Raw genomic sequence first — 13,418 nt, 5'->3', positions numbered from 1 at the left:
CTTGAGATTCTAAAATCTCAATAGTCTTAATACAATATTATTACGACACTCGAATAGCGCATTTAAATATAAATTTTTAAAGTAATAAATTCTTAACAATTTCATCGTAAATCCAAGTGATCTTTATTTTTTTTATTTTTTTAAATTTTTGGACAATAATTACAAAGCATTTCAACAAGGTTTTGAAAATCAAGATAGATATTTTTATATGATATTATTACGCATGCATTTAAATAATCACTTTTTGACGGGCTTCAATTATGCTGATTTCATCAAAAATCCAAGCAATTTTTTTAATGTTTCCTCCGTAATTAGCACTACTACTCATTTCCATGTAGAATTGATATTTTCATACAAAAACAATACAATACAATATTAAAAGTGCTTAAAAAATTATTTAACATTCATAAAAGCTCTAATAATTTACAAAATGTATATACGAACATTAAATTCTTTTTATTGTTAGAATTTACTTCACAATGAGTTTCAGTGTTTTACATTATGTGATGGTGATAAAATAAAAAAAAACATTTTTCCTATTATATTAATTTTGAAGACACTTTTTTTTCCTTTCATGTTAGAAAGGAATGTTTATTCTTTTTAAAAAAGTCTCATATGCATTCGACAGTTTTGATTAATTTCTAATAATTTTAAGCATATTTAATTTCATACAATACAATATATTACTATTTTGTCTATTAAAAAAAGGATCTAGAACTTGATGACTGAACAACGATGATTATAATACCTTTAAATAATGAATAAATAAATAATTTATAGATACTAGCTAATTGAGGAACCATACCAATTTTCTAACCCAAGCAGTAGGAATGTGCTGCAAAAACATTGAAAAATCCTTTTAGATCATTTTATTTTTATGTTACTCGGAGAAACAAAACATTTTGGATATTTGCTGCACCTTCTCTAATTTTCCAATACATGAAACACAATGATACAAAAATTATAAATTTTCTCAAGTACAATTGCAATTTTTATTCTATAATTTTTTTTAATAAAGATATTTATTGCAACTAACTTAAATCATATTACATTTCGCCTAAAAAAAAAAATAAAAAAAAAAATAAAAAAAAAAAAAGAAAAAAAANAAAAAAAAAAAAAAAAAAAAAAGACCAAAACGATTCATGGCGCCAGGATATTAGTAGGGCCTGTATTTATCTGGGATAGGATTTAACATGATATAGTTAAGCAAAATATTGCACATAATACTAATTCAGCTTTTTAGCATTAATTCTTTTAATATACCCTTCTTATATAAATGAACAGGGCCTTATTGCTGTACGGGCTTAGAGTCTTAAAGTCCTAGTGGCTTGAGCACAGTGACTGAAGGGGCACAAATATTTTTTTTTATTATTTATTTTTAACAATGTTATTTACATTTTGTGAAACAAAATTTGATTTATTATTAATTACTTTAAAGTACAAAAATCTTTTTTCTATGCTTATGCTATATGTAAATAAACAATATAATTGGAATTCAATGTTTTTACTTATTTTCAAAAAAAACCATTGGTACATTTTATACAAAATTCACAATTTAGGCTTTTTCTTTCTTTGTTACAGAAAATGATGTTTCAAAATTTTATATATAAGTTTTGCTAACATATTAAAGTTTTTTTTTTTTAAAAAAAGCTAACTTTTTTTATTTACAACCTTTGAAAATTAAAAATTTCATTTTTTTTAAAGGGACAGTAAAACGAAGCTCAAGGTCTGGGTCCAGTTAACCATAAAGAGTAATTTTATTAAGCATACCCCAGATCATTATAATTGCTATGCTCTCAAATGTTACAACAGTGGAAGATTTACATATCAATAACTGCACCAAAATAATCACCAAATGTTGGCATTTTCTGGGCAGAAACACACAAAAAACTTTAATAAATAAATATTATAGAAGAGTGCCAAATTGAAGGGTATAACTTGTAGCAAACTCCCAAGTTATTATTTTTTTAGTTTTATGCAAGCTACTGTTTGATTAGCTCTGAAATATGAAAAAAAAATTTTGCCACATGCTGACATGAAATTTTTACACATAATTTACAAGAAAAACAATTATTTTGACATTACAAGAAAAACAATTGCTTAAAATATGCAAACGAATTTGAATTAATGCCTTGCTGAAAGATTTAAAAATTCATATATAAAAGAAAAAAACTATTTTTTTCTGCATTAACCCCAAGAGTGGAGACTTAAAATTTTTGTATATAAAATTATATTGTTCTTGTTTGATGCAGATCTTCAAATAGTCATAATTTAAGCCTGTTTTTCAAGATATTTCAATATGTTTAGTCACTATTCATGTGTACAGCTAGCATGAAAAATGAAAAATATATCATTCTGAATAATTTTTGTTCTAACATCGATTTTTACGTACTAAGTGCCAACCTTAATGGTTCCTGGAGGTGACTTCAAATATGCAATTAAATAGTGCTAACTATTAATTAAGTTATAAAATCAGACACAATAATGTACTTTCTCTAAATAAACATTATTTTGTTTCATAATTGGATTCCTGACCCTCAAGAAAGGGAGGTAGACAAAATTGCAAAAAGTTTGGATCATAAATTGGGGGGTGTAGGAAACTATATACATTTGGTGATTGTACCAAATAACAGCCAAGCAAAGCCGCCGCCACAAATAAGTATTTTGAGATAACCATAGGCTAATTGAAGACAGCAACACCTAATTTTACTCCATTGCTAAGCAACCAAGCTCAGACAATTAAAAAAAAATGAAATAATGTTCTGTGAATGGAAAGGTTTATTTATTAATAGGGTAATTATTATTAATATATAGTTGTTTAGCAATTTTTTTATATTTCAAATCCCCATCTTTTTAAAAGAACCCAGCTTTATAATGATGTTTGGCTTTTGGCTTCTGCAGACCCATGGTCAATAGGAGTCAATGACAATGGTGATGAAAATGATAAAGGAATTGTGGATAAAGGAATCAACAAATGATAAAGGAAGGTAGAGTGATTGATGAAGCGTGAGACAGTGACAGGACAGACTTAAAAAATATTGAAAATAAGATTGATATCATTCATGATATAAAATCAAAGATTAATGATAAACGGATTCTGCAATATAAGGATTATTTCATTCGCAGAATAACAAATGTTTAGGGAATCTACTTTCTGCATGATATGAAAATATTAAAGGTTAATGTTATAAAATTACAATACATTACTTATTTTAAGTTATAAAGTGCAAGGAGCATATGTAGAGAATAACTTACCAGAATCCATGTCAAAAACGTCATCTGTAGGAGCAGATGTGCAACTAACTTTTTTCTCAGAATAATCTGCAATGCGATCAGGTTCTTGTTCTTGATCACTGGAACAGCCACAAGGTAAAAAGTGTTCTTCGTCAGAATCTCCACCTACTGAGTCGGCTTGAACTAGTCTATTTTTAGTGGCTTTTTGATTTTGGAGAAAATAATCAATATTCATATAAGTGGCGAACTCTGGACTTTCCTCTTCCACACTTTTCTGTGTAAAAAGACATTCCGCTATCCTTGAACGTGATGATACAGGTGGAGGACATTCTGAATAAGCATCAAATGATTCATTAAACATAACATAATCTCCTTCACAATCTTCCTTATTAGCACAATTTTTAGCTGAATGCGAACTAGAAGAATCGTCTTCATCAGGAGCTACTGTGTCATAAATATTCTCATCGCTATAATTCATATCTTCCAACTTGTCATTCTCAAAGGATTCGATAGTATTCAAGGCATCTCTATACTCAGAAGCTGTAGAAGAGGATGTATTAGTTAAGGATGAGTTATTGATTATTACATTATCTGGGTCTTTGATCAATGAACTATTCACTAGCAAATCATTATTATCAGCATCTGTGCATTTTTCAATAATTGGTTTTTCATTAGTAGACTCAATTACATCAGCTTTAATAACAGGCGGAACAGCCTGAACAGGTATTGATTTCCTAGGTTTCTTAGGAGGAGCAGGCGGTTTCTTTTTTTGAGAATTGTTAATTATCTCTACATCAACTTCTTCATTAGCTACACCTTTTCTATCAAGAGAATTACTAGATTGACTATCATTAGACTTTTGAGACAGCAAAGTACCGTCATCAGCTTGATTTGATCCGCCGACAGATATGACAGTGATATAACTGTTTTGATCATTGGTATCACTTTCGGAATCTAGCTTACTAATATCTGAATCTTTGAAACGAATTTCTTCGTTGCTGCTCGTTTTTGGCACATTTTTATCGTCATATTTAGACTCACTTTCACTCTCTTCAATAACAGCTACGTTATCATATTCCACATTGGAAAATTTTGGATTTTGCTTAACGCGTTCCACCGCAGCAAGTAAATGCTCTAAATATTCCACATAAAATTGTTCTTTTTCTAATTCTTGATTTAAATCGATAACTTTCTGTCGATGTTTAGCTAAATTAGCACGAACATCTTCTTCCCATGCTTGAGGTAATTCACACCCTGGGAATCGCTGCGCCCAGGCTTTTTGAAAATCGTGAAAGACACTCATTTTGATAAAAATTGCTGCAATTAAAAGCAGCAGATTAGTTAAACTTTGAAAAAAATTGATTCATTTCGAATGGGTTTAACAGAGAAAAGCATTATCATGAAATGAATTACCATCTTAATAGCTTGACTAACTTCTCTAAACTTTCGAAGACTATCAATAGACAGACAACAGAATTCTTTGTTGTTGCCATTTCTGAAAAATGAAAACAGGTACTTATCTTAGCTATAAGTTCGCCNTCGCCATTTTCAATCACGTTCAAAAAGCGGGCATCCAAGCAGTTGGCGATAGATTTCGTTTGGCAATCACCCATTTCAGCTGATCGCCAAAGTTTAGGGTTATAAGAGGGCGGTCAGCCAAGACAGTGCGATAAGTTCGCCTCAAAAGTAAGAAAAAGAAAAACATTCTTGAATTTTAAACTTTGACTTTCATTTTAAATATTTACAAACAAACCAAAGAGAGCATTGAGGATATGAAGTGCTTCGATTTTGTAATTAAATTTGATGTTGAATGATTATTTCTTTATCAATAAAAAATTTCAAGCTATTTTTTTGGAGGGGAATTAGAAAAAGATGTCTTCTAATCACTGCAAGACTGTAGAAGTTGTGGAATTCAATGAGAGATTTTGTGGTAGAAAAAAAGTATATAATATATTCTTATTCTATATTTTAAAAAATTATAAAATCTAATATACAATTTATCGTTAGTAATATAAGCAAGGCCTCCTAAAAGAGCAAAATATGTTGTCTAATTCATTCGCCTTATGAATTTTAGTATTTTTTTCTTTATTTTGATCGTATAAGAGAAAATTGCTTTTATTAAAACTCATATAAGTTTTGAACATTTCTTCTGTGTTTGTTTAGTAACGAAATAAGCTTGTAAGCTATTTAACTTAATATAAAGCTCTGTTTTCTAAATGCTCTCAATTACTGAAGGATTTATGCTTTTAAGTTCTTCACTGCGTAGTAGCATTATAAACGAACAAACATAAACTGGCTTCCTTTCAGCTGCAAACTAATGTCTAGCTTAAAATAAAGTCTAAAGTATCTACTTTACTTGATATAAATACAATGATATGTAAGAGATTTGAGCAAAATAAAATTATTTACGTTAAGAGGAATATGGTGTTATTTCTATGTATAGTTAAGTTCGGATGAAAGAACAGGCTTATGCTGGAAAAATTCTTTGCAATGATTTTTTTATTTGTAAAATTGTGCTAAAAAAAATTTCCAAATTTTGGAGATAGCCGGGTAATAGCACGTGAGAAGCAAAAAATAAAGAAAGAAAAGAAAATCAGAGGAAGGGTCCAAGAAAAATATAAACCAAAATAAACTTCCTACAAGCAAACTGCTTCATGTTTTTTGTTTTAATTTTTACAAATTTAAAAAGACTTAGGCAAAGGTAGCTGACGCTAACAGGTACCAATACAGAAACATCACAAACTCAGAGTTTCAAATGATCCATTTTATTTAGATTGGAGAAAAAAAAATTTCATTTTAAAGAATACTAATGATTTCTATTTTCCCTTGATAGATGTAGAATATATATTGACCATTTTATTATTTAATAATTATCGAAGTTTGTTGGTTAAATTAAATGAGCCAATTTTTGGTGCATTCCTTTAGAGTAGATTTCTTTATTAATTGGAATTTTATAAGTTTACAAGCTTAATGTAGCCTAAGAATTTGGGCTACATTAATCATCAAATATTATTTTTAGGCGGAAATCTTCAATGCTGAAATTTGTGCAATGTAAAAACATGCAGGACTGACTAAATTTAGTAAATTATGGATAAATTATTTTTATCCTTGTTACATAATCTCATTATTCAATTTTTTATAACAAAAGTTTTCCTTATTAAACTATACTTTAAATCATCAGTAAACTATCAAACAGTAGGATTGTTGGTTATTATTATTATGATCATTTCCTTAAGATAAGCATTCTGTTTATTAAACAATAAATAAACAACACTTTATTTTAGAGTAATTTTTCTTCGTTTTAAAAATTCAATTTGTAATCTTTCTTTCTTTTTCATTCTCTTTGTTGCCTTTTCATTCAAATGTGTACAGTTAAGTTCTACTTAAATTTTTGTATTTCCCTACCTTTCTTTGGTGATTCAGCTTCCATTGGAAAATATGATCATTTTTCTATTATACTAAATTTCTTCTAAGCAATGTTGTGAATTCGGTTGCAGGTTTCTACAATGAGCATTGCAGATAATTTGGTGCAAATTGATTCAATAAATTCTGATATCAAAGTTTAAACTTATCAGAAAGTTTCCTTAGTAATTAAAATAAATTTATTACTCCACACTTTTTATGGATTCCACACTGAAGATGTCTAAAAGATATGTCTAAAGATATTAATATAATCAGTCTTTACAACAAAAAAAATTCAATGTTTTGAAAAATAATGAATTTGGAGTAGATTTGTCAGGCATCAGCACCTAATTCAACTTGATGATTTTTTTTCTCACCAACCACTTTTAGCTCATTTGTATTGGTGCCTCTTTCATCACATGCCAAAGGCAGAAGGAAATATTGCAACTCTCACTTCCTTACTATATCACTTCTCTTGCAGTTTTTTTTTTTTTTTTTTTTTTTTTTTTTTTTTTTTTTTTTTTTTTTTTTTNTTTTTTTTTTTTTTTTTTTTTTTTTTTTTTTTTTAAAGCATAAAACAGACATTTCATAAATAACAGCAAATCTATGACAAATGTTAGCCACCAGGCAAGCTTATGCGAAAACGGAGTGAAATATTGCAACCCTATGAAATTTTAAGTTCACTCTTATTGCTGTCAATTTTAAGCAATGGTACTTAACCTTAAAAAAATATCAGTGTGGGGTATACCAGACAGTGGCACTTAACCTTAAACATTGTCACTTAACTCGGAGATTAACCTTAAAAGAAACATCAATTTTAACATTACATAAGGGAAAAAAGTACTGCAGATTTAGGATAAATTATTACCCCTAGACAACAGACTTGCAAGGAATCTGCACACATTTTAAATAAATTTTGCGTAACAAATTCATTTTTCAAATATTATATAAATTTAAAACTACTGCAGATCAATAACGAATTATTACCCTTACACAACAGATTTATTAACCCATTTTTCTGAATAAAATTAACAAAAAATTACAACTTAAAGTCCCCCAAAATATAAAGTATTTAAAATCTTCTATTTGTCATCATCATTGATCAAACAAATCCACAAAAGGTCATTATAAAAAGCACAAACCTTTACAAAAACTACCAACCATAACTAAACTTTAGTTTCTACAGAAAACTATAAAGAAATTTTCTCACCAGTTCATATTTCCAAAAAAAAACCTAAATATTTTTTAAGAGAAACCTTATGTAAAATAAAAATACATTTAAAAAAAAAAACCAACATTCAAACTCACTACATAAACATCTACCTAAATAATCAGTCTGTTGGAAACTAATGTCACACTAAATTCAATCCTAAAACAGAAATTTAATAATTAAATTCTCTCAAAAAATTTTATGTAGAAAAACAAAAAGCCATTTAAAGCATTAATTACGTCAATCATCTTCACCCATCTGCACAATCTGTCAAATCTATCTTCTCACAATGTTAAATATTCACCTCTAATATCCAATACAATCTCACCTATGTCATTCTATATGTATGATTCTGTCATAATTTCATCTCAATCACCGTGATGAGTATATTCTAACTAACACCACATTATTATTATTTATCACAAACTTGGCAATAAAATAAAAAAAATCCCAAAAAACAGGTGCAGATGTCTCCCAAATATATACCATGAATTTTATTATCTTGTAAAAAGAAATATTAAATTTTGTATTGCTTAACGGGATTAAATGCTAAAACTTGATCATTGCTAAAACATTTACCTGTTTTATTTTATTTTAGATAAAAAATCAAAAAACAGTGCATGAAGCTCCTCTCCTCAAAAAAGATTCTGTTGAAAAAGGAGAAGAAGAAAACTGTAAAGTTTTCAACATAAAGAGAGCACGTTATGAGTTGATGAGGTTTGCAGTAAATGGCTTTCAAAAAGAAAGAAAGAAGCAAGACAAAATAGCAATGGCTATAAGACTAGGAGCTAAAGTAATTTTTGACCTTTTAAACTATTCAATATTATCCTTTTATGATTTTTTGTTAGTTTATTACTCAATAAGTAAGTTTAAAAAATAGGTAGCTAAAGAAAGTGTACTGTCCTTTAATCTTAAAAATTTCATTGAGTTTTCTTTTTGAATTAATTTTGTTGGCATTTAGTCCTTTTTTGACAAAAATTATTGACGGTATGAAATGAAATATTTCTTTACTTGAAAATGAAACGTAAAAGAAAATGTTGAAGAATTATTTTTATATGAAGGAAAAAGCTTTTGGCTTTGTAAAGCCAGTGGAAAAGTTGTTTCATTTACTTTTATGATATTTTAAAGTTAATATTTTAATTTAATTACTTAACGTTTTTAATTTCATCAATTTAAATATTTAACATTTTAAATTTATTGAGAGTGTGTGTTGCTTCAATTTTATGTTGTTATAAAATTCTAAATAATATTTTAGATGTTTTTTGAAAACAAGTGGAGTATAAATTGTTTTTTAAGACTTCTTTGGAAAAAAAACATGCAAAATTCTTAAATAATTTACTTTAAAAAAATCATTATAAAAACTTCATTAACAATGCATTTGTTCTAAGATATTGAAGCGACAACTTTAAGGAGTTGGGTTCAATGTTTGGCTTTGTAAAGATGCTTACAAGCTGTATATAAATATAAGTTATTGATGGTGCATATAAATAAAAATATTTTTTAGTTACTTTTCCTATTAAGAATGTCCTTTAAATTTTCTGAAATAATTTTATAAATTGTTTTAAGAAAGCTTTTTAACTGGATTCACAGTTAAATAAATCATTTACCATATAAATCATAATTCTTTTTGACAGAATTTTAAATACTTACCTACTTTAAAAATTTCCATGTCTATCCTCTTTTATGTAAACCTAGCCCTCAAGGAGTGGGCAGAGAATTAATTCACAAACAGTTTAATTTGCTCCTTTTTAATTATTTTAATTATTAAAATTTTGCGTGTAAAAAAAACTACTTAAATTTAAGTTATGTTATTTCTAAATTTTTTGTTATTTAATTTATAAAAGATATTGAATGATATAGAATGCAAGTGTATTTTGAAAGGTGTATGGATTAAATAGGTAGAAAACAACTACCCAATTTATTTACATACTTCAAGATAAATTACTTTTCTATAACAAGAGTTAATAATGTTTTCAGTTGTCTTATCATTAGTATTTTTATCATTGAAAAATATTAATTTAAAAACTATATATAATTCTTATGATATATTATGTTTTTATTATATCAAAATTAGTTTTGTATTTATTAATAAAAATTTAAATGGTGAGAAAATATGCTGATTTTAATTTTTTTTGAACAAGTAATTTTGCATTTTTAGCCTCCGAAAAAGGAATATAAAAATTACAAGGAACTGATGGCAGAGAAACTGAAAGCAAAGGAAGAAAAAGAGGTATACATAGTCGTTTAATTTTAAATAATCATAGTAAAACTGATAATAAGAAATTAATTTGTTTTAAACTGTTGTTATAATCTTCTATTTATTATGCAACCTTTATAAGATTACCAATAAAAATATTTTAGTTACTATTCCATTTTTCCATCTAAACGCTTGGTAAAAATATTTTTGCTATTTCATTTAACTATTGCTCTCCTGCAGCAAACATGTTCTATGTTAATAACATTAAATCACAACAAACATGTTGCTATTCAATGCTAATTTAAGTAGATTGAATGAAAATTCATGTGCATACTTGTTTCGAGACTCTAAACTTAATTGGTTAAGTGCCCCAAATAAATCTATATAAAGCTATAATAATTTTTGAAATTAAACTATATGAACTGAATTATTATAAGCCATCAAAATTTAGTAGTTTAATAATTAAAACTTGTATAAGTTTAACTGTTATTGAAAACTGTTATTTGTAGTTATTACTGTTATTATTACTGTAGTTATTACTGTTTAACTGTTATTTGTAGTTATTAAAAATCTCTGTTTTTTAATACTTGGTTTATTTATTTTTTATTAAATAATATGTAGATGCCAAGCTCAAAAACAAATTCTTGTTGATATATTTTTAAACAACATTTATTTTGAAGATGATTATTTACACTATATACATTTCTGAGGTCAAGTAGCTTAGCGAAAACAATTATCAATTAGGTTATAAGCATAACAACTTAGTTCAATAATTAATTTTAGTTAAATTGCTGCAATTATATTTGTAAAGTTGAAGTGATCTGAATCAGTCAGAGCATTTTTCTATACCTGGCTTAGAAAATCAACTAACTGCATTTTTAAGGTGAAAATCAAAAGTGGACTTGGTAGAACATTGCAAATTCGTAACATCACACTTTTGGCATGAACATACTGACCCCAGTTGAATGGTTTAACATTCAGCTAAAACTTTGCTTAACAATAAACAAATTGTCTTTAAACATAGATCAAACATAAATTTAAATTATGAATTATTTCCAAAATTCTTTTATAGCAGATAAAAACCAATTAGTAAAAATTGTAGAATAAGTATTAATGCAATATAAAGTTTAAATTGATACAACAAAAATAATAATAAAAAGTTAAGAAATTATTTATCCAATATGAATACATAAAAATTATTATTCATTGCTTTTTTTTCTTCAATTTTAAACATTAACTGGAAATATACATATTTATGATTTATTCTTTTGAAAGTTCCATGGGCCATTCTCACATTAACTACTCCAACACAATTTTCATTACCATGAACTACACTTACAATTTTTTCTAGCATACATTTACATTTAAGAAGATTATCTTCCCTCAAAAACCACCATCAATACAAGTTTAATATTATTTTTCAAAACTTGCCACTTTTGGCACTGTTGCAGGTGGCTCAAGTATCTAAATGTAACCCATGCCATAATACTCGTGTAAGAGCTTGAACATGTCTCTATTTACTATGCTAAATTTTCCTTTCTAAATGTATTTAAATGATGACATGACCAAATAAAAAATTTCCAGGTGACAAAGCCTTGGAACATCAGAAGATATGGTTTTTAAGGGTCTTAAATTTTAAGATCCTTTTTATTTCTACGATTATGGTCTCAAACTTTTCACAGTTATAAAATAAAATAGGTTCATTTTTCACACAATCGTGTACAATATTTCTAGCCAAATTCCTATCCATTGACTATCCAAAATTTCTGCCTGACATAATATAAAAGGGTTTGTGGTCCAAAGTGATATTTTTTATGATAATATCCCAAAAGTAAATAAGCATTTCTATGGTTTTGAGGTAATATTATTTTACCTTTTTTATCAAAATTATTCTTACAATTTTACTAGAGACCTCCAACTCTGAATGTCAATATCACCAATAAAAGGAGTTAGTGATTTCAGTACACTTTTACCTAATAAAGATTTACCATTGTTTTAGGTCTAGGGATTCCTAATCAAAACAAGAATGTTGAACATGACGAACAACCAATTGTTCAGCCATTCTATTAAAAAACCTGAAAATAAAGCTTAAAATTCTAATTATTTTAACATAATTATTGGTAATGAAACAAATGTGTAATAATATTGAGTCACTATTTTTTGGAATGGCCATTTAATTAAAAAAATTTAATTCCCAGGTATAGTCATTATTTGTAATAGTTTTGATATCCAAACCTTTGTTTAATTGTGGAAATTCTGAAAAAGATGTTCCCTTAAACCATAAGTCTTAAGTTTTGAATTAGGCTTGGGTTAGCACCACATGATAAATAACTGACTGGTATGATAGCTATCAGAGTTTGAATAATGTCTCCTGCCAAAATCACTGATTAACTTTTGGATTAGAGCAACCCTGTTGCTAGCAAAGGTTTTGAGTTCATGAGGTGATTTATTTAACCAAACGAGAACAATTGATCTATCACACCACAGATTAACTGCACAGAAATCCATTTTTAGTGCTTTGATGACCTTTTGAGTTAATTGAGCTAAAAGTAATGTGCACAGTTCCAAGTGTGGGATTGTGATTGATTTAATTGGGACAATGTTAGATTTGCTGCAAAGAAGACACTTTGAAGTAGTTCCATCAGCTAAAATTGATAAATCATAAATCACCCCACCACAAGCAGAAGAAGAAGTGTCTAAATAAGGATATTGTTCTGGGCTGTATTTAAACAATTTAAGCTTTCCAAGCCTTTGCAGTATGGGTAGTAGGAATCTTAAGGCATAGCCCTAATTGCTTTATCTTTGTTTTAACTTTAAAAAGAAATATCTGAATTAAAAGTTACATCTTTATCCTTCTTCTTTCATACCATTCTCTGTTTTTGATATTTTTACGCAGATATTTATGTATTTGTAATCATGAAAAAATTTTAGAAATGAATTTAACCGTGTGAATACTTATTTCAGGTTGAACTGCCTAACAAGTATACTATACAAAAGCTTAAAGGTCGAAAAAATACTAAGAAAAATAGGAAGAAAAAAGATCAGCCATCAAGCTTGCTTTGATAAATGTTTTTTTTTTTTGTTTAATAAATGTTTTTTTTATTTAATAAGTGTAAATTGCTTTTATTTTAATTATTCATTATTTAATCTACATTCTTGTCCAAAAAATGATAAGATTAACATTTGTTTACATCATTTTCATAGATTTTTAAATACTTTATAATCATGTAGTTTTGTTTTAACGATAAATTTTTGTACAATTATATAATCACGAATTTTTTTATAAAATGGATGGAGAAAATAAATCCTTATGCCATCACTTTCTTATGCAATCACACTCTAAATTAGTTGTTGGTAGTGATCTCAGTCTTAGTG

The 13,418-nt window shown here is 27.3% G+C and overlaps 2 protein-coding genes across 3 annotated transcripts in view; one reads left to right on the top strand and one right to left on the bottom strand.

Moving 5' to 3' along the window:
• The window catches only part of LOC107453110 (Rho GTPase activating protein at 1A), a 55,581-nt gene extending 50,877 nt beyond the window's left edge, over nucleotides 1-4,704 (bottom strand). Inside the window, exons 1-2 of one of the 2 annotated variants that reach the window (XM_071183652.1) lie at nucleotides 4,648-4,704; nucleotides 3,256-4,551 (exon numbers count right to left, since the gene is read on the bottom strand). In XM_071183652.1, coding sequence (XP_071039753.1) covers nucleotides 3,256-4,537 — 1,282 coding nt within the window. In that variant the 5' untranslated portion in view covers nucleotides 4,538-4,551; nucleotides 4,648-4,704. The other variant, XM_043039348.2, reaches the window with a different exon arrangement.
• A 258-nt stretch (nucleotides 4,705-4,962) lies between these two features.
• On the top strand, nucleotides 4,963-13,160 carry LOC107453129 (uncharacterized protein C1orf131 homolog). Its single transcript, XM_016069824.3, has 4 exons — nucleotides 4,963-5,175; nucleotides 8,445-8,639; nucleotides 10,005-10,076; nucleotides 13,008-13,160. Exons 1-4 carry the CDS (start codon nucleotides 5,107-5,109, stop codon nucleotides 13,104-13,106), a joined length of 435 nt encoding a protein of 144 aa, XP_015925310.1. The 5' UTR covers nucleotides 4,963-5,106; the 3' UTR covers nucleotides 13,107-13,160.
• The last annotated feature ends 258 nt before the right edge of the window (nucleotides 13,161-13,418 follow it).

This window comes from Parasteatoda tepidariorum, chromosome 7, assembly GCF_043381705.1.
Source record: "Parasteatoda tepidariorum isolate YZ-2023 chromosome 7, CAS_Ptep_4.0, whole genome shotgun sequence".
Lineage (NCBI taxonomy): Eukaryota > Metazoa > Arthropoda > Arachnida > Araneae > Theridiidae > Parasteatoda > Parasteatoda tepidariorum.
The sequence above is the reverse complement of the archived record's forward strand: the minus strand, read 5'-3'. Positions and strand labels throughout refer to the sequence as shown.

Excerpts from the sequence above, each read along its gene's own strand:
- LOC107453129 (XM_016069824.3), top strand. The coding sequence starts at position 5,107 with ATGTCTTCTAATCACTGCAAGACTGTAGAAGTTGTGGAATTCAATGAG. Across the intron at positions 5,176-8,444 it reads GATTTTGTGGTAGAAAAAAA|ATAAAAAATCAAAAAACAGT; the intron begins GTATATAATATA and ends ATTTTATTTTAG. Across the intron at positions 10,077-13,007 it reads AAGCAAAGGAAGAAAAAGAG|GTTGAACTGCCTAACAAGTA; the intron begins GTATACATAGTC and ends TACTTATTTCAG.